The 21234-nt window shown below is 43.0% G+C and overlaps 1 protein-coding gene across 4 annotated transcripts in view; it reads left to right on the forward strand.

Moving 5' to 3' along the window:
* Positions 1-21234, forward strand: part of HERC2 (HECT and RLD domain containing E3 ubiquitin protein ligase 2) — a 201984-nt gene that overhangs the window by 152188 nt on the left and 28562 nt on the right. For all 4 annotated transcript variants that reach the window (XM_053306133.1, XM_053306134.1, XM_053306136.1 and 1 more), the window contains exons 73-83: positions 4993-5151; positions 5255-5373; positions 5890-6015; positions 6262-6417; positions 6744-6859; positions 6994-7192; positions 15545-15759; positions 16337-16514; positions 17401-17562; positions 19613-19704; positions 20349-20488. In XM_053306133.1, the coding sequence (XP_053162108.1) occupies positions 4993-5151; positions 5255-5373; positions 5890-6015; positions 6262-6417; positions 6744-6859; positions 6994-7192; positions 15545-15759; positions 16337-16514; positions 17401-17562; positions 19613-19704; positions 20349-20488 (1662 nt within the window). The remainder of the gene's footprint in view (positions 1-4992; positions 5152-5254; positions 5374-5889; positions 6016-6261; positions 6418-6743; positions 6860-6993; positions 7193-15544; positions 15760-16336; positions 16515-17400; positions 17563-19612; positions 19705-20348; positions 20489-21234) is intronic.

Raw genomic sequence — 21234 nt, forward strand, 5'->3', positions numbered from 1 at the left:
TTGGTTTCTAATCCATGGAATACAATAACACAAAACACTGTACATGTAACTTGCCTCACAGAAGCACCTTTATTAATCATTAATATCCAGACAAAAGCAGCCCTTTTTAACAATACCCATCTAGGTCAGCGTGCTCAACTCAAATACCCCAGTGGGCCAGAACCAACCATGACTTGGTGTGCGGGGGCCGAGGTCAATTTTCAGTGCATTAATTATTAAATTACAATTAACAATATTAATGAAAGCAATTATGAGTACCTGTGGATCTTCTTCCACAAGGGACTAAGCAAATACAGAAGAATCTCGTTATTTGCGGAACTATTATTTGTGGTTCAGCCTATGTGCTGGTTCTGGATCGTGATCCATTGCGTTAATAAGGAATGGGTTCTGCGCCTACACAGGGACCTCACGGGTAGATTGACTAACTCCTCATGATGCCCACTCTGCCTTGCACATGCTCTGTTGTAATTGACAGTTGGGGGTTCCATTTTCTCAGTTTGTATTTGACAGTCAGTGCATCAACACCTCGTTGCTGGCTCCTCAGTTCATCTAGATTCATTTGAGATAAAGACAAGAAATTATATATTTATATTTATTCCTATTGGACTTGGACTGTTTTTTACTATTCTGACGTTTAATGGACTGGTTACGGTATTCTGGAATTTTGTTTTTGGAGCCACGAGGCTGAAGCCTTGGGGCGCGCCTTCACTGGCGATGGAGACCAAAAAAACCATTCAGGTGTTGATGGCTAAATTGCCATCAACAGACCACAATGATTCATACCTCATGTGCTTAGGAGAGCAGCACAACCCAGCAGCATTGCAAAATATGTTGTTCTTTTCCTAAACAAACTTTTAAAAATCGGGCGCTGCATTTATGCGCAGCACTATATGACAAGGTGCTTCATCCATGGACACCGAGGCCAAATTACCCCTCAACATCGGTATCAAGAACAGGTGCGTTGCCGGGCTGTGCAGGGATCTGCTGATATGCAGTCTAAAACCGCTGCTGAGAGAACAGAGCCGGAATTCAAACGGCCAAAGGAAGTCCTAAAGCTGGCTTATTGACATAGGGATAAGAAAAGGAGCCACTCCTCGGAGCAGGAGGATTCTCTGCCACATAAAAAACATTGAAGCAAGTCAAAATTGAAGGATAGCACACCTTCAACTGCCGACCACAATGTCAGCAGCATTACCGCGCTCACCTTTTACTGCTGTGCCACCTAGAAGGGTACTTCAACTTTCTCCAGCACAAACACCAGTGCCAGTCCCCTTTGACACCAACACAACAACAGCAACATGTGGATAGAGGAGACTACATTGACTTCACTGTGGAACATGATGATGAAGCCACTTTGGATCCAAACACAGCTAATACTTTACTGGCTTTGCTGGATTCTTCAAATAGCACCCCATGGGGTCGGCCTTTCAAGGTTTTTTAAGCAGTGGCCTCCACATCGAGCAGGATGTCGAAGAAATTCCAGTAGCAATTCCTAAAACACCATGGATGCCACCACTGCACTACAGCCTGCTTGATGTAATAAAAAAGCCACAGTTCATGGAGGGTGGTGTTAGACCTGTAGAATCTCAACAAATTCATAAAGAAACGCAAGTTCTGGATGGAAACTCTACACACCATTTTCTAGGTGATTCAACAAAATGACTATCTCACATCAGTAGATCTACAGAAAGCATACCTTCACATCCCAATTCTACCTGCACACTGGCAATTTCTTCACTTCTCCTACTCAGGGAAACACTTTCAATATTGGATGCTCCCATTCAGGCTGTCCTCAGTCCCCAGAGTTATTCATGAAAGTGATAGTCGCCCTGGTGGCACACATGTGGCTGCAAAACCTACATGTCTATTTGTATCTAAACAACCTCCTCATCAGATCACATTCATTTTCCCAAGCTCAGGGGGACATCAACCAGGTCCTAGTTCTCCCATAGTCCCACGGCTTCCTCGTAAACAGAATGAAAAGCTCCTTTGTCCCATCACAGCAGATTGAACACCTGGGCGTACATGCTCATACTCAACATGGGACCTTTACTTTGATGCAAGAATGGAAGTGCAAAATGTGCTCCTTCATTCAGAGGATTCGGGCACACTCTATGGCCGACATCATGGCCCTAGCCCAACTGCTAGAGAGCATGATATCCTGTCTAGACATAGTCCCTTGAGCCAGATGGCACTCCAAAGTACTTCAGTGGACATTTCTGCCTCACTAAGACAGCATCTTGGCCACGAGACTCATCAACATAACTGTGTCATCATTGTTACACCGGTATCTGGAATGGTGGACATCTCCAGCACCTTACAAGGGCACTTATTGCAAAACCAATCACAGAGTTCAGATCATGACAGATGCCAGTATCACTGGCTGGGGGTTCACCATGGCATCTTCTTGCTCAGGGCACTTGGTCCCCTGCCAAGGCAGCCCACAGCATAAATTGACTAGAGCTAGCACAGTTTGCCTGGCCTTTCTACACTTCAGGGACAAGGTCCGGTCATCATGTGTTGATCTGAACAGGCAATGTGGTAGTGAAGGTGCACATCAACAGACAGGGTGGCACTCACTCTCAATCCCTGACAGAAGAAACCAATATGTTGTTCACTTGGGCCGAGCAACATCTAGTGTCTCTCCAAGCACAACGTCCCAGGGGACAAGACAACTCGGAGGCAGACTGGCTAAGCGGACATCGGCTGGACCATGCAGAATTAATGCTCTTCCCTGAGGTGTTCTACATGATTGTTCACAAGTATGGCCAGCTGGCCATCAATCTTTGCTCCTCAACACACAACCCAAAGATTCTGCAGCTGATACTATTGCCCTCAGGTAGCAGGAGTAGACGCCCTGGTGACCCCTTGGCTTTGGGTCACTATACATGTTTCATCCCATTGCCCTGATACCTCGAATGATCCAGAAAGTCAGAGAGCAACAACCTATACTAATCATGGTGATGCCATTCTGGCCCAGGAGACCTTGGTTCTTGGATCTCACTGGCCTCTCTATCACCTCTCCTCTCACCCATGCCTCTACCAGATCGACACAACCTTCTTTCTCAAGGCCTTCTTCTCCACCCCAAACTTTTGTAGCTTCATCTTCATGCCTGGATACTGAAAAGGCCATCTTAGCTTCCAAAGGGTACTCAACAAAGGTTCAGGTACACTATACTGGCTTCTCAGCGTCAGTCCACTATTAGGATTTATCAGAGCATTTAATCCGCCTTCCTCAAATGGTCTAATGTACAACACATTGATTCACTGAAGGCATCTACCACACAACAATTGGACTTTCTGCAATCAGGAGTTGATAAAGGATTATGACCCAGTACTTTGAAATGGCAAGCGTTGGCACACTCTTCAGTTCTTCACCCTATGCTAAGAAGTCCTTGGCCATCCATCCTGATATCATGTGTTTTCTCAAAGGCACAACTAATTTGGCTCCACCTACAGTTCATAGGTCCCCATCCTGGAACCTTAACAAAGTACTCAATGTTCTGACTCAATCCCTTTTCAAACTGCCCAGCACTATGTCTATCAAGCTTCTGAAATTGAAAGTCATGTTCCTGGTTGCCATCAGAAAAAATCATGGCCTTTTCCCATCCATGATGGCCATTTTTCTCCCAGCTCGGAGCTGGAAGTGCTTTAAATGTGCAAACACCTATGCATATTTCAGCCTGATTCTGTGGTCCTCAATCCAGATGCCACCTTATGTCCTAGGGTGAATACAGTATTCCACAGAAATCAGGATGTTATACTCCCTTCCCTTTGTCATCCTCATGTACATCCAAAAGAAATTTTATGGCACAAGCTAGATGTCAGGAGGGCACTCAATCTATTTAAGATGCTCTAAAGATTTCCACCAAACTGATGTGCTGTTCATTTCCTTCCAACTGATGTCCCTTGCTTTCAGGCCTTCCATGACTACACTAGTGTGCTGCATAGAGGCTTGTATATCAACAGCGTGCAAATCCATGCACCTCCATCCACGTCTTAGGATAATGGCGCATTCTAACAGGAACATGGCCATTTGGATGCAACAATTTCAGAGATTTGCAAAGCGGCAGCTTAGTCACCTACCTCTCAGTTTGTCCATCTTTACAAGCTGAATGTTCATCAATCTGCATAGGCAGTATTTGGACATATGATGCTCCAGCAAGTGGTCTCCACCTGATCTGTCTTCCATCTTTACTATAAATTCACTTTCCCTCCCCACGGCAACTGCTTTGATATATCCAATTACAATGGATACCCTCCTACACTGGGGGAGAAAGGAACATTGGTAGTCTTATTGTGGAGGTTCTTTCTCCCGAGTGCACGGACGTTATTTGACCCATCTGTGATTTATGGATGTGGTTTGAGAATTCCGTTGATTTGGTCCGTTTGGTTCTTGATTGTGGGTGCTTCACCTGCTAAGTCATGTTCCCCAGGGTTACGTTTTCCTTCTGTGCCCTGGTGGTTCTCTGTTCCGTTGACTGTTCAATAATGTGCTTTACTGTTCTTTGCTACTTTCCTCTACCAAGTCTTTACAGCTGCCATCAGAGCCTCCTTGCATTGCAGCGCTCACCAGACAGTCCTGAAACTGGGAGGTCCTGATCCTGGGGCATCATGGGAAGGCTACAAAAGTTGCATAAGATCCTTTCTCCAGGGAGCAAGTGGCCTCCCCAAGAGCCCACACTCCATGCATTTTAAATGTTAATATTCAGCAGAAGACAGAATGCTGCTCTTTGTCCTGCCCTTTACAGCATATAGTCAGTTTTGAGATTTATTAATGTTAGCTGAAAACCTGATCCTTTTGCTCTGAGACCCTTTTTAGCATGTTGCAGAGTGAAGTTACCATTGCCATGCTTTGATTTAATGATGGTGTATATTTAAATCCACCCCCTTTTCCAAATTGCCCAGACTGGGCTGCAGTTAATGAATGTATTAATGTGAGCAAAAATGTTAGATTGCAGAGTGGCTAATATTACTGTGTTCTTCCCACAGGTCCAAAAGATCTTCTTTCTGATCGCTGCATACTTTCTTGCCCCTCAATGGATTTAGTAACATGTTTGCTGGATTTCCGTTTGAATTTTGCTTCTAATAGAAGTATTGTGCCTCGCTTAGCAGCCTCGCTAGCTGCATGTGCCCAGCTCAGTGCTTTAGGTAGGTGCAAAGTTCTGCAGAATAAGTTAATTTATATATCAACCACAAAACTCTATTTTAAAATATCTGCATTTGTTCTTCCCCCCGCTTGTGTGACTTGTAGCTGCTGGCCACAGAATGTGGGCCTTACAAAGACTACGAAAGTTGCTAACAACAGAGTTTGGCCAATCAATTAACATCAACCGAATACTGGGAGATAATGATGGTGAAACTCGAGCTATGGTAAGCAGTTCAGACATTTCTATGGCTAAAACATGAATTTTTTAGTATAAGGTAATTCTGACTTAAATGGTAAGACGCATTATGAGCAACCTTCCTACACTAACGTGTCATTGAATGTCATTCACCCCTCTAAAAATGAGTTGTGTTTTATTTCCAGAAATAGCATTTATTATATGACTCATTGTTGGGTGATTTTCATGCAAGTTCCAAATTTTATTCTGGTGTTAGCTTCACCAAAAGTGAAATGAATTTCTTCTCCAGTATCCTAAATTATACTGACTTGTGCAATGACAGCCACACAATAGTGCAGAAAGAAATCTGGAATGCTTTGTTCAGGCTGTACCAGTGTAGAAGCAAATTTTTGTTAGTATAATTACACAGATGAGCTCACACACACCCCCGCCCCGCCCCCCCCAGTGAAACGTAACAATTAAATTACCAGTTCTTGAATACAAAAGGCAATCATTATCAATAGCCATTTAAGAAGCTACTACTATTTTTCTTTTCTTTTTCCAGAGTTTCACAGGGAGTGCTTTAGCTGCTCTGGTAAAAGGCCTTCCTGAAGCTTTGCAGCGGCAATTTGATTACGAAGATCCCATTGTCAGAGGTGGCAAGCAACTGCTTCACAGTCCTTTCTTTAAGGTAACATGGCATGGGATGCAAAGATTTTGCTAACTTGAACCAACAAAGGCAGAAGCCTTAGTCCAGTCTGAAGTACTATTTGCATAGTTTGAAGGGGGTGACTTGAGGGGGGAAATGATTTCTACAACAAAACAAGCCATGCACTTAAATATTTAGAAACATGTTTAACATTTGGAGACAACTAATAGTGATATTATATGGTCAGAAAATCCTTTTGCATTTGAACTGAATTACTTTTATTTGTAGGTGCTTGTAGCTCTTGCTTGTGATCTGGAATTGGATACACTTCCCTGCTGTGCAGAGACACACAAATGGGCTTGGTTTAGAAGATACTGCATGGCTTCTAGGGTTGCTGTGGCCCTTGATAAGCGAACACCGTTGCCTCGCCTCTTCCTTGATGAGGTACTAGAGAAGTGGTTTATCATAATAATTGAATAATGGAATACAAAAATGTTGGTTTAAAAGCTATTCTGAGCAGCAGTGTACATGTGAGAAAATTAAATATGTTGCCTGTCATGCCAAGAATTCTACTAGGACATAGTTTTAAGCTTGCCAACAATTTGCTGTGCTGCCTTCTTCGTCATTTTCATAGGAGATCCTAGTGCACGATTGACTGACTACTTTAGCAGTCAAGAACAGTACAAACAGTGGATAAAGCTGCATTAAAAATTATACTGTGCTCTATTTTAATTGTAACTGATCACTAAGTGGTATAACTTACGTTGTAGGTGGCCAAGAAGATTCGAGAATTAATGGCAGATAATGAAAATATGGATGCTCTACATGAAAGTCATGATGTTTTTAAGAGAGAGCAAGATGAACAGCTGGTGCAGTGGATGAACAGGTTACCTGGGCATTTCTTTTTAAGAGGGGAGAGGGAGGGGGTGTCATGAAATATTGAATGGCATTCAGACTCTGAGTATGTGAACTGCTGAGGGCGCAGTGAATTTCCCACTGTCACACCAGTCTTCTCAACAGGCGGCCAGATGATTGGACACTTTCTGCTGGAGGCAGTGGAACTATTTATGGGTGGGGCCATAACCACAGAGGACAGCTTGGAGGCATTGAAGGAGCAAAGGTCAAAGTTCCAACTCCATGTGAAGCCCTTGCCACACTTAGACCAGTGCAATTAATTGGTGGTGAGCAGACACTTTTTGCAGTGACTGCTGATGGGAAGGTAAGAGCATATAACAATATGTTAAATTAGGCCATGTGGGTTCAATTTATTGGTGAAGGTGAATAATTTGAATGACAGAGATGATTTGCAAATCATTAAAGAAAAATTGTTGGCTTAGAAAAGGTAACTCAGGCAGCAAGGTGTCTTCTGGTGCAGTAAACCACAATACTGTAACGTGTGGAATATGAAACCATTCTATACCAGTAACAACCAAAATTGCTCAAATAATTTGTGCCCACAAGGTGTCATTGGAAAATGTTAGGTAATACTTTATGTGGTTTAATTTTAACATAAGTTGTTGCTTAACCTCAGAATTCAAATTCTAACATCTCCCAAATGCCCTCTAGCACTCAACTTGGGGCCCAAGCCTTCTGTGACACTGGAGTAGCTAAGCCAACAGCAAACACAATACTGTAACACCTTCATCAAGCCCTGTTTTGACATGAGACAGTAGTTGTGCTTCAGATAAGGTGATCAATGTTGCCTTTCAGCTTGGGTTCTGCACCTGTGCAGTAGCCCTGCAGAAGAATTCAGTAGCTCCATGAGGGGCTCTTAGGCTCTGCCAAATTGCACGTGTGGTGCGACCATTATTTTCAGCGGGAGAGCGCCTTTTCCTCAGTTCCTTCTCCACCACCACATGTGTCACGTTGTGAAGGATTTGCTCTATTTGTTCCTGTCCCTGTGGAAAAATATTGACTTTGACTTTCGGACCGTTTTCTTGACTACTCTTTTGGATATTGATTTTAACTTGATCGTATCTGTGAAATTCCTGGCTTCTGAGTCCAGCTTGGTGAAAGGTTTCTCTTTCTTCTTTGCACCTCCACCTTAGTTCTAATGGACCCTAAAAACAATTTCAAGCGCTGTACGTCCTGTAGAGGCATTCTGCCGTCCCCTGACAGGCACTATGAGTGCTTAATTTGTCTAGGGGAAAATCATAACATCAGTTCCTGAAGAATCTGCCTGTTCTCCTCAAAACAAACATGTAAGAGCAGGGAGCTTCATCTAAGAGTGACACTCTACAAAACTGCACTCTGACCCCCAACTCCAATGCTGAGCCCATTGACACTGATGAGAGCAATATCACACGATTGTTGGCCTTCGAGGTTGATATTGGAGATCTCCCCAAGTTCAGTCCCTTGACCACTTCTTGCTAACAAAGACCATGGGCATTCTACTTTTTAAAAGTCCGCTTCCATCGAAAAAGATCAACATCGACACCATAAGAAGAAAAAGCATGAATGTTCTGGCTCATCAAACCCTTCAGGCTTTAAGCGGCACTGCATTTTGACATCTCCCAACAAGACTTGGATGTCGATATCGGGAGCAGCCCCCACATCAGCATTGGTTTGGGGACATCCCCACATACACTGTTGCCATCAACAGTTCAAGGAGAGCAACACAGCTTCAGAGCAATTCCAGATACTACTCGACGTCAGACTCCACAAGACTGTTGACACTGGGATCATGGCAAACACTGACCTCAATGTCCAAAGCCTCCACCAGGTTGTCTTCACCAACTTCATGGATGCTGCACTCTATTTCGACAGCTACAGTATCCGCACCAATATTAACGACTTTGACCGACCACGAGCAAGCCTATGTCAATGATTGTAATTTACTTTTCACTCAACACCTCCAACTCATTCAAAAGACAGAGATGGGTCTGACTCGGCAAGAGGGAGGGCAAGATCTCCTCTCCCACCAGATAAATCTCCAGCAAGAAATTTGGAGTGTCTCGTGGGTTCTGCAACAACTACCCCATCGGGCTCCACTTTCAGAGGATTCCCCATTCATGGTCTAGATGATGAAGAGTACTCGGAGACTACTTCAGTCCCTAAGGCACCTTCAGTTCCTTCTGTCCGCCCTGCTCTGTGATGTTCTCCCTCCTACCCTTGGAAGGAGAGATACCACCAATCTGCCCCTCAATATTTCTCTTTAACCAGACCAATAGACTAGTGGAGCTCACCAGGAGCCCTGGACCCAGGATACATTAGAGGCCACAGATGATAGAAACCCTTTTCTCTTGGTATCACCTGGCCTACCTTATGTCTTCAATTATTACAGAATGTGGAAGACTATGAATTAAGGGAGGATCTGGAGAGATAACTTGCATCTAGAAATCAGGGGCTCTTACCTAAACTCTTTTCTGACTCCCCTTTCAAAAGACGCGAGGTCCCAGTTTTGTCTCCTGTGAAGGAGATACCTATTATTTGCCCAGGAGACCCAGATCTGGAAATTATACACCACTTTCCATATCCATAATTGCCAGAAAGACACTAAGAGCACTCTGAAAGGGAAAACAATTCCACCTCTTCCTCTGAAGGGGATTCTGTTCAAACTGAGAATCCCTCCTATCCTCCCCGATTGAGGATGTGGCTGTCCAACTATCCTGCAGAGGAAACAAAGTCATATAGGATTCTGGTAGCCAACATGACTAAGGCTTTGGGCTTAGAACTGCAACACTGGTACAAGAGATCGAAGATCCAGTCTATGAAACTAGCTCCTCTGCATCTCAACCTACAGCTCTACCTATGCTTCCAGTGTTGGTGAAATCATCTAAAACTTGTTGGGAAACACCATCAGCTTCTACATTCACATCAAAGCACCTAGAAAGCCTGTACAGAATCCAAGATGTGTTTTGCCCCTTCCTTTTCAAGCATCCCCCTCCAAATTCCTTGGTTGTTGATTATGCTGTTAGTAGCAAATCTGGAAGGAAGCTCTCAAAACTGGTGGATAGGGAAGGGAGAAAACTGGACACCATGGGGCGTAGATTCTATTCCGCCTCCTGTCTTTCAATAAAGATAGCCAACTACATGGCGTGCATGGTGAAATATCACCACCATGTCTAGGACAGGGCTTCTCAACGTGTGGGTCCCCAGATGTAATTGGACTTCAACTCCCATAATTCCCAACCAAAGGCCACTGGGGCTGGGGATTATGGGAGTTGAAATCCAATAACATCTGGGGACCCACACGTTGAGAAGCCCTGGTCTAGGACACTCTGACGGAAGTCCTAAAATATGTCCCAGAGCAGTTGGTGAAAAATTTAAGGCTGCCCTGAATAAATCAGTAGCAATTACCAGTCAGCACCTGAGTTCAGCAAAGCACTAATGGAAACAGAATTCCATAATACTGCTGGTGCTGTATCTCTCTCAAGACACACCTGGCTTAGATCAGCATCACTTCAACAGAACTTGAGAGGATAAAATTGAAAATTTACCATTCGAAGGGTTGCTTCAGCACCCAAACTGATGAGACCATGGGGAAATTGAAAAGGTTTTGATACATGGAGAGATCATTCACATCAAATCCTATAGAAAAATATGCCAGTAGCTCTAAAAAGTCCTCCTTTGCAGCATTTGTTGATTTCAGTGCAGCCCATGACTTGGTATCCAGAGATTCTCTTTGGGCAAAGTTTAAAAAACACAAGTGATAAATGTATGCTGCTATTAATGTACAAACGTTATGATAAAACTACCCTTAGAGTCAGATGTAATTTAATGGGTCAACTGTCTAACACCATCCCCACTTACAAGGGTGCCTTACAGGGCTGTATTCTAGCACCTTTTCTGTTTAATATTTTTCTCAGTTCTCTAATTAAGCAACTGTAAGGACTTGATCTCCATGCCCCTAAGCTTGCAGAGAGACATCTGCTTATTTTATTGTATGCTGATACAGTTATTTTATTGCAGACTCAAATTGGCCTAAGGTGAGCTGTTAAGACCCTTGAACAATATTGTAAACAAGACTATCTGGTTATAAATTACTCTAAAAAGAAAATCATGGTCTTTCCTTCTAGGCCAAAATTTGTTAATTGGCATATTAATAACCAACCTATTGAGCAGCTAAGATGCTTCAAATATTTAGGTTTCCAGGCCAATGTGGAAAAACTGCACAGGCCAAGTATGCTGCATTGTAGGGATGTGCACGAAAATCTTCAGCGCTGACAGGGGTAGCACTTTAAGGGTGGGGAGGGTGTACTCACCCCTCCCGCCGCATTTCCCCTGCCGGCGCGCTGTTGATTTTAAGCCCCTCGGGAGGCAGCGTTCCTCCCTGCCGCCCCGTTTCCCCCGTTGGCCGGAAGTGGCTGGAAGTCGCGAGCGTGCGTGCGCCTGTTGTGTGTGTGCCTGTCATGCGTGCGTGCGCGCCCTTCTGCTGTGTGCACGCACACGCACGACGGGTGCACGCGCGCTCGTGACTTCCGGCCACTTCCGGCCAACGGGGGAAATGGGGCGGCAGGGAGGAATGCTTCCGCCCCGAGGGGCTTAAAATCAACAGCGCGCCGGCGGGGGAAATGCGATGGGAGGGGTGAGTACACCCTCCCCCGCCCTTAAAGTGCTACCCCCGTTGGTGTTTTGGTGCCAAAACTGCCCCCAGCGCCAAAACGTTTCAGAGGCCTTCATAATGGCCTCCGAAACGTTTCGGGCACAAGCCTACTGCATTGTCAGCTCAGCGAAGTGCTATGACTATTTTGTGATTTCATTGTGCCCAGGCTTGAAGTTTTCTCCCTGTGGCTGTTAAATTGTTCTTGGCAAAATTCTTTAGCACAATTGCATGGAGCGCAATTGGGCCTTATGCTAACTATAATCTACTTGCGAGGATCCAGTCTGGATTTTTAAGAGCCCTCTTTATAACACCGAGATGTGTTGCCAATGCTGCACTATAGCTGGAAGGAGGTTTGATTAGAGTAGAAGCCAGAATCTGGATGGCCATTATTAATTTCTGGCTTAAGATTAATTTTATTCCTGTAGGACTGACACCCTTAATATTGATGGATAATTTCCAATCTATCTGTCAGAGGAGCATAGAGGATAATTTGTTTTCATATGGTTTTTCTCTTAACTTTCTACTTTCCTTGGGTCATGAACAGTCAAAATAAATTATTCAACACTGAGTAAAGGACATTGATCAGCGGAATAATATAAGTCTTCTGCCTAGCTCCTATAAGATACTGAGGGAATCCTCTGTAATTGCACCCATGCTCAATCTTTCTTCTTTGGCATGCTCCAGATATTGCTGGGCATTTTCTAGGGTTGCTTCAATAACCTTCCTTCAGCATTATTGGAAGGTAGATTTCAATGTGTATCTGTTTCACAGCAGCAATGCCCTTATGGCACTGGTGAGAGCAAAACAATAGCCCATGTCCTTTGGCGCTGCTGTTTCTATCAAGATTTGAAATCTGATTTAATTTTACCATTATTAGTGAAATTCCCAGGACATTTGGATGATTTTTATGGTAAGTTTCCTTTAGGATAGAGAGATTCCTATGTCACTTATAAAGTGGCTAAATTTTGTTTGTTTTTTAGCATTTAGGGCATGTTGCATTGTTTAGCATTTAGGGATGTCTAGTCAATATGAGTAACAGTGATAGTCAGTGATGTAGGGGCGGCAGGGAGGATGTCATACACATACACATGAGATACACAAGACATCTCCCAGAGGACAAGAGACTATGAGTTTTCCAAATGAACCTATGGCTGACTCTTTCACCTCCTGTGTTACGCTCTCTACAGTGGTGGTCCAGACAAAAATCTCTATTGCTGGGCATGTCCTTCCACATCCCAATCTCAATAATCACTCTAATAAGAGACGCCTCCCTAAAAGGGTGGGGAGCACACGGTGCGACTTTCATGGCCATGGCAAATGGACTCTACAGCAACAGTCTCTGAACAAAAACTTTCTAGAGCTGCTAGTGGTGCTACATGCCCAGAAATCATTCCTCCTCCTCTTGAAACAGAGTGGTACCGGTTCCCCTCGACAATACAACAGCCAATTGCATACATCATCTGCCAGGGAGAGACAGTCTCCTGGTCACTCTGCAACCTGGCTTTACAACTAATGGAATGGTGCATAAACGATCATGTACATACACCCAGTCACCCTGCACATCAAGGGAGTGGACAACACTTTGAGCAGGAACTTGGACTTCTCGCAGCAGCATAATTGGGAGGTGAACCAAGAAATTCTGGACATCACTTCCGGCGCTGGGGAATCCCACTGACAGACGTGTTTGCAATACAAAACAACAAAAAGTGCAAACTCTGCTGTTCCAGGGTGGGCCTAGGGAAGGGCTCCATAGGAGATGCCTTTCAAATGTCATGGAAACACTTATTTTACCTGCTTGCTCCCTTTCCTCTGCTCTCCAAAATTGTGAGCAAAATACTGCAGTAAGGGACTCTGGGCATTCTGCTCTCCCCGTGGTGGCCCAGTCAGCCATGGTTTCCCACCCTACTACGTCAGTCACAAGGCCAACACCAGCGCCTCCCACAATGCAAAAATCTGCTCTCAAGAGGGTCTGGCTGCATCTTCTATCACAACCTCAAAGTGCTGAACCTAACTGCCTGGAAGCTAAATTATTAGATGATATCCTCCTCAGTGAAAGCAAAGAGTCTACCAGGAGAAGCTATAAGAGCAAGTGGAAGAGGTTCATGCACTATGCAGCTACAAAGGGCTTTGACCCATAGATTCTGTTATACCTAACGAGCCTCAAGCAGTCAGGGCTATCTAATACGTCCATCAAAGTTCACATGGCCACGCTCTCTGCTAGACATCCAGGTTGGGATGGACACAGTATGTTCTCCCACCATGATTCAAAGAGATTCCTTAAAGGGATTAATAATTTATTTCCATCAGTACGAGAGCCCATTGAGCCCTGAAGCTTCTTCTTAGTTTTATTGACACTAACAGAGCCTCCCTTTGAGCCACTAGTCTTCTCCTCATTAAAATACCTATGATTGAAAACTGCATTCTTGGTTGCCATCACATTGGCAAGGAGAGTCTGCGAACTAACAGCTCTTTGAGCTGACTCCCCTTTAATTAAATTCTACACTGACAAAGTTCTTCTGAGCACTGACCCATCCTTGAGACTGGAAATATTCTCAGAATTCTCATCAAGATATGTCTTAGTAACATTTTTCCTGAAACCTTCTACACCCTTGGAAAAATCCATGCACTCCTTGGGTGTCAGGGAACCTGTTCTCTTTTACATGGACAGGATGAATCCATTCCGAAAGAGAAACAAGTTATTCATCTTGTTTAAATGAGACAAAAAAAGGTCAACCTGTATCAAGACAGACTCTCTCATCAGCTCGTGGAACTAATTTTCATCTGTTATAACAAATGAGGAGTCAAGCCTCCCTCCCAAGTAAAAGTGCATTCCACTAGAGCTATGGCCACATCAGCAGCCCACATGTCGGGCATCAGCATGACAGACATTTGCAAGGCAGCTACATGGTCCCCTGACCTTCCTTTTGTCAAACACTATGCTATGTTCAGTGACAGAAGTCAACTTTGGCCGGGTGATCCTTTAAAAGGTGCTGTAATCATATCCTATCACCCAGAACCATCTAGGTGAGCTCACTGATAACCCAAGTTGTGAGGGAACATGGGTCACTTCAAAGATAAGTAGGTTGCTTACCTGTAATAGGTGATCTTTCTGGTTATCCATGTTCACTCACAACCCCTGCCTGGCCAACACTATTCCTCCCACAGTAATAGTAACTTACCTGATTTATCAGGAGCTAGTATGGTCCATCCATATTACTCACTCATCGCAATGGCCAATCAGGAACAGGGGGAAAGGCATTCTCTCGCCAAAAATAGCGGTCACGCCATGCATGCGGATTGGTGGAGCTGAAGAGCACCTCATGGAGCTATTGAATTCTTCCACAGGGCCACAGCGAACCACAGAATCAAAGTTGTGAGGGAACATGGATCACCAGAAAGATTACCTGTTACAGGTAAGTGACCTGTTCTTTTTTTCAGTTTGGAACTTCTTCGTTGTAATAGATACGAATAGTATACTGAAAATTCCAACCTGTTGGCACTGCTTATATAGCAATTTGCAGAACATAATTGAGAGACAATAAAGTCAATTCTCAGATTTTTTGCTTGGCACAGTTGCCGTTTCTGTGTGATCAACTCCCACACCACGTTAGCAATGTTTGAAATAATGAGATCATATGGGATGATTGGATGGTGCGATTATTTTCCATGCTAGTGATACTCCCATTGATAGTTTAACACTGGCCTGAGAGCAAACCAAATCATTTATTTATCTGATGTGGTTTCATTATTTTATCCATTAGCAGTAAGTACTCTGTGGAACTTGACTATGCAAAAAGGGCAACTATGCTGTACCGATGACAAGAGAATCTACTCGGATTATGTAGAGGAAGAAAACTAGGGGCTAAGAGCCTCTGGGTGCGTCAAATGTTCTTCCATAGATAAAGTTGTAAGTAGTTGTCATAGTCTTCCCTTTTGACTGTAAATTTTGGACTCCATAGAAGTGTTGAATATTTATGTTCACATGTGAGACATTTGTACAGATATCAAATCCTTTCTATGTTTTAGTTGTATGCCACTGGATATGGCGCAGGTGGAAGGCTTGGAATCGGGGGAACAGAATCTGTGTCGACCCCAACATTATTAGAATCCATACAGCATGTGTTTATAAAGAAAGTTGCTGTGAATTCTGGAGGAAAGCACTGTCTGGCACTCTCTTCGGAAGGAGAAGTCTATTCCTGGGGTGAGGCAGAAGATGGCAAACTTGGCCATGGTAACCGAAGGTAAATCAAGAAACTGCTGAGAAGAGAATAAGCCATACATGCATTAGGATGTGAGCCTTGAAACATCATAAAATGTGAACTGACTTATTTGACACATCCTACAGTACATAATAACAAATGAAAAGTCTTAATGCTCTAGTTTGATAGGCCACAGTTGCATGTTGCTACTGTGTTTGGAAGCTAGTGAAGGCCATCTTCAGTACAGCAACAGTGTGTGGGGTCGCAGACCTTGGCGCCTCTCACATTCATAGGATTCCACCCATATAGCATGCCGTAATTGGAAGAGAAGCCACTGTGAGGGAAGCTGCGGCCAAAGCCACTTTGGCTGTATGTTTTAGTCCCACCCACTCAGTTATGCCATTTCACAGGTTTAGGAACAGAGCAGAATATTTGACCCATTCCGTTACAATAACATCTCTGACTAGGGCTGTTTGTTCCATGAAATGTTCAAACTGTTATTTTTAAGGAGCCCTGTTGAATTATTCTATTCTTATATTTAATATATTGACTGCTGTATGCTACAAATAAATTCTGTACTTGATTTTTTCATTTTGCTTTAAAATTGTTCGTATTTCAGTCCTTGTGATCGTCCTCGTGTGATTGAATCTTTGCGTGGCATAGAAGTGGTTGACATTGCAGCTGGCGGAGCACACAGTGCATGTATTACTGCTGCGGGGGATCTTTACACATGGGGCAAGGGAAGATATGGACGTCTTGGCCATGGGGATAGTGAGGATCAGCTAAAACCCAAACTGGTGAGGTTGTCTCTGAAGTATGCTTGTCAGTCTTTTTCTTTTTCTTGTTTGTACTTTGCAAATGGGGAAACCTGCCTACAAATGAAGCCTGCGTTATGCTGGCAGCATCACTGGGGCAACTTCATTGAAATGAATTAGTGACAGATGAAATCTGTGCACCTCTGCAGTTACCTTTTTGTTCCAGTGGGGACTTTGTCTTCAAGAAATTATTAGTGAATTGTGCCCACTGCCGTCAGTTCCAGTATATAATCACTACTTATGCAACAGTTAACCTCAGTTCAGTTACACTTTTCATCACTGGCTGTATAACTTGAGACAATGCAAGCATACATGCAGTCCTAATGCAATTAGTGGGATTTAACTTATAAGCAACTAGGTGTTCAGATGGTATTCAATTGTATGATTATTTTCTGCAAAATTGCCCCTGGCTCTAATTATGATGTCTTCACCCCCCTCTTCCTTTTACACAGAATTCAAGCATAATACATTAGAGATTAAAGTATTGTTTGAGATTTATTATGGATCTGCTGCATGTTAGAACTATTTTTAAAATGTATATTGTCTGAAAGGTATTAATTTTTTAGAATACACTCTTTTTCTAAGAAAATAGCTATTAATTGTGTTCCCGTCCTGTTTTACAAAACATTTCTCTTCCCACTCCCCAGAAATTAAATATCTATGACTTAAATTATCAGCTTGAATTTATTGGCCCCCAAATCCTGAACTGTCCAACAGGATGATAATTATTTTTAGCATCCACCAAACTGAAGGTATTTATTGTAAGGATAAGAGGACCTGTATAAGTTAGTGTGCTTCCTATTTCTTTTGCTTTCTAAAGTTTAGATAACTGAGATTTCTTTACAAACCATTTGTGTCTGCCTTGCAGGTGGAAGCACTCCAAGGCTACCGAGTGATTGACATAGCTTGTGGCAGTGGAGATGCACAGACACTGTGCTTGACAGATGATGATACTGTCTGGTCATGGGGTGATGGAGACTACGGAAAACTTGGGAGAGGTGGCAGTGATGGCTGTAAAGTGCCCATGAAGGTACTTAGGTTTCAGATCTTTCATAGACTAGAAAGGTTTGGGAGAGAATTAATCTTGCTTAATCATACATTTATAGTATTAGATTTCTTTTATGTTGAACATTTGCTAGCTGAGAATATTAAGTATTTGATATATTTTTGGGCTGCTTTTCTATTTAAAAAAAAATACAGCAATAGACATACAGAAAAGATGCATTGCCAACCAATAGCACCTCTGTCTTGTCAGGATTCAGTTTATTGGCAGTTATCCTGCCTATTACAGGCTCCAGACACTGTGCACTTACCTTTTGTCCATTTGAATTAAAATGATACAGGAAATATATTTCTCTTCAAGCAGTTCTGCTAAGATTTCAAAATTCCCTTCACAGATTTAACAAAATGGCCATAATTATACACTGTTAAGAACCAAATTGCTAAATAACTTTATAAGCATTAATGACTAGCTAGCTGGCATAAATAAAAAGTTACACAAGTGTCTAATGGCATTGATAATTCCACTGGCATTATTAGTAAGATGTTTATCTCTAGTTCTTTAAATATAACACGAGAGAGGTCTAAGAAGTATTCATTGTTCTTTGAGAACATCTCTACATCAACATATTCTTATTTTAACCATTTCTCAAACTTTGATAGATTCATTTTGAACTAGTTTGAAGAAAACATGACAAACTAAGCCTGATTCTTCTTTGATTATGTCCATCATTCTTGCCCCATTCAGATATTCTTAGCCTACTTTCCAGTAGGCATTTGAGATCACCCGGCATTCTGTGTGTCCTTGTGTGTGCCCCCCACTATCAACTTCGCAATGCCTGATCCAGTATGAACCAAATCGTGTATAGTTGCAGGGACACTTTAACGGTGTCGTTTGTGATGATGTCATCCCCTCCCCCAGTTCAAGATGGTGGACATGTAAACTTTGAGGCACAAGTGGTTTAATCTGTCAACTGCCTAACTAATTTGAAGCAAATTTCCTACAGCTGTAGAGACACATAGGGATGGCTCAATGGCGTAGTTAGTGATGATGTCATAGAGACACCTCAGTGGCATAGTTTGTGATGTCATCCACCCCAATTAAAGATGGTGGACGCTTAAATGTTTGAGGGCTAACTTGTGAACTGCCTAACTAATTGGGCTAACCTGTAAACTGCCTAAACAGTTTTGAACCAAAATCTGCTACAGGTGTAGGGAAACATAGGGTTCTCTCAAGAGCATAGTTTGTAATGATGTGATCCACCCTGATTCAAGATGGCAGACATGAACGTTTGAGGTGCAAATGGGAATTGTAGGGACACTTAGGGGAACATTAAATGAATAGTTAGTGATGATGTTATCCACCACATCTCAAGATGGTGGACACATGAATGCTTGAGGTGCAAGTGGGCTAACTTGTGAACTGTCTAACTGATTTGGACTAAATTTAGTTCAGCTGTAGGGACAGTGAAAGGAAAGTAGGCAGATGACTGTAGTTTCTAGCTGAGTTCAGTTTGCTGTTGGTTATGGGGGGTGGAGGGAGTTGAAAAACTCCATCTTCCAGATTTTGGACACATTTTGCTTGATATATTCCGATGAATTCAGCAGAACTATTTCTGCAACTCCAAGGCACTGCTTGTCAGTCTTACCTTCTCTCTGAGGCTTTACCATATGGCTCTTGCCTTCTTGCTTGGGGGTCATTTTGTAAGAAAGTGGCATTGCAAATTGTCTGTCCAGATGTTGCTTTCATTTCCCCCAGTTTATTTTGCTGTGGATGAAAACATTGTAGCTTTGTTAACCACACCTGTTTTTTAGAGATGGTCAAACAAATTGTCATCATCTCAGGAACAGATCAAATTTTACATTTAATAATGATAAATTAGTTTTGGTCAATGTCAAACTCACTGTTTGATTTGGTGGGCCACTGTGTGAAACAGGATGCTGGACTAGATGGGCCTTGGGCATGATCCAGCAGGGCTGTTCTTATGTTCTTAATATAAATCAGTTGAATTTTGAGATGGAACTATAGGCTGAATGCTGTGGAGTTCTGTCTTCTGACACGTTCAGATTTTCTCTTCTAGATTGATTCTCTCACAGGTGTTGGTGTAATTAAAGTGGAATGTGGCTCTCAGTTTTCTGTGGCTCTTACAAAGTCTGGAGCAGTATATACATGGTAAGTGTATTAGTTGCTGATTGTAGATGAATCTTTAGGACAGAATAGTATTTCTTGTGCAGTTTTTTTTTTCTTCTTTTGCCCATGGTATAGTCCCATGATATGGTCTGAGGGCGCATGGTATAGCCACCTTGCTGAAGCTAAGTAAGTATGGTTAGTGCCAAGATGGGAGTCAGTCTTGAGTTCCGCTATGGAAGAAAGGTGAGCTATAAATGTAATATACAAATAAAAGCACTGAAAACTTATCAGGAACCAAGTTAGTAAAACACATTGCAGTAGTCCCATTGAGGAGTTCCCAGTGCATGGATAACTGTGGCGAAGCAATTTCTGTTCAGGAGGAGTTATAGTTGACATACTAGCTGCAACTGGTGAAAGGTACTGAATGCCACAGATGCCACTTGGGCACCCAGTGATAATGTTGGCTCTATCAGTATCCTTCAAAATACAACGCTGACCAGGGATTGAACACCACCTGCCTAGTCAGACAACCTACCTACTAACCAACACAACCGCTGTCTTGTCTCAATCATGATTGAGTATGGAACTGTATGCATACTCTTCTGTGCTCTTAAATCAGGCACGTATAATTAGGAATTGTCAGTTGCTTGAGAAGAAAATATTGATGCCACGTATTTTGAATGCAGGGGCAAAGGAGATTACCATCGTTTAGGCCATGGATCAGACGACCATGTTCGGAGACCTCGACAAGTCCAGGGGTTGCAAGGGAAAAAAGTCATTGCAATTGCAACTGGCTCTTTACATTGCGTGTGTTGTACTGAAGATGGTATGTTGACTGTCATTATTGGGAATGTGTGTGGATTTATTTTGTTTTTGAGTACTTGAACTTGAAAGATAACACTTGCTGGTAGAGGGGCTAGAGCAGGGGTGGGGAACCTTGGCCCTCCAGCTGTTTTTGGACTACAGCTCCCATAATCCCCAGCCACAGAGGCCAGTAGCTAGGGATTATGGGAATTGTAGGCCAACATCTGCAGGAGGGCCAAGGTTCCCCACCCCTGGGCTAGAGGATAGCCTTAACTGTAGCTAAGGCTTGTATTATGAAATGCTTGTGAAGGGAACTTTTTCAAACCCTTTAGTATGTTCAGCTAATGGAGACCATGGCCAAGCAGTAAACTTTCAGAAAATTTCCATATGGTATAACTTTTACTGGGTTGGATCCAAAGAATCATCAGGGAAGGAGGGAAATTTCCTCAAGCACTGTTCCACAAATGCTTGCACAAAACGTCATACAATGTTGTAATACGGCAAGTTCAGTAGTGACTTGCATGATTCTGTTTGAGCAAAAGGTTGTGCAAGCTCTTGCCCAAGCAGAAGAATGTCTTGGTATTTAGGCTTCTTTTTTCTTGCGCAACTTTCCAGTGCCAGGTAGAAAGCAGCCCTTCTGTGAGCAGAAAATGTGTTCCGGATTGTACCTTTGGATCCAATCCAGAGTGGGAGGGAAAAAATCTGAGCATCAGTAGCACTATTGAGCTTGGCAACTGACCCACAGGTTGGCTCCAATATTCCTCCTAG

This window comes from Hemicordylus capensis, chromosome 3 (assembly GCF_027244095.1).
Source record: "Hemicordylus capensis ecotype Gifberg chromosome 3, rHemCap1.1.pri, whole genome shotgun sequence".
NCBI classification, from domain to species: Eukaryota; Metazoa; Chordata; class Lepidosauria; order Squamata; family Cordylidae; genus Hemicordylus; species Hemicordylus capensis.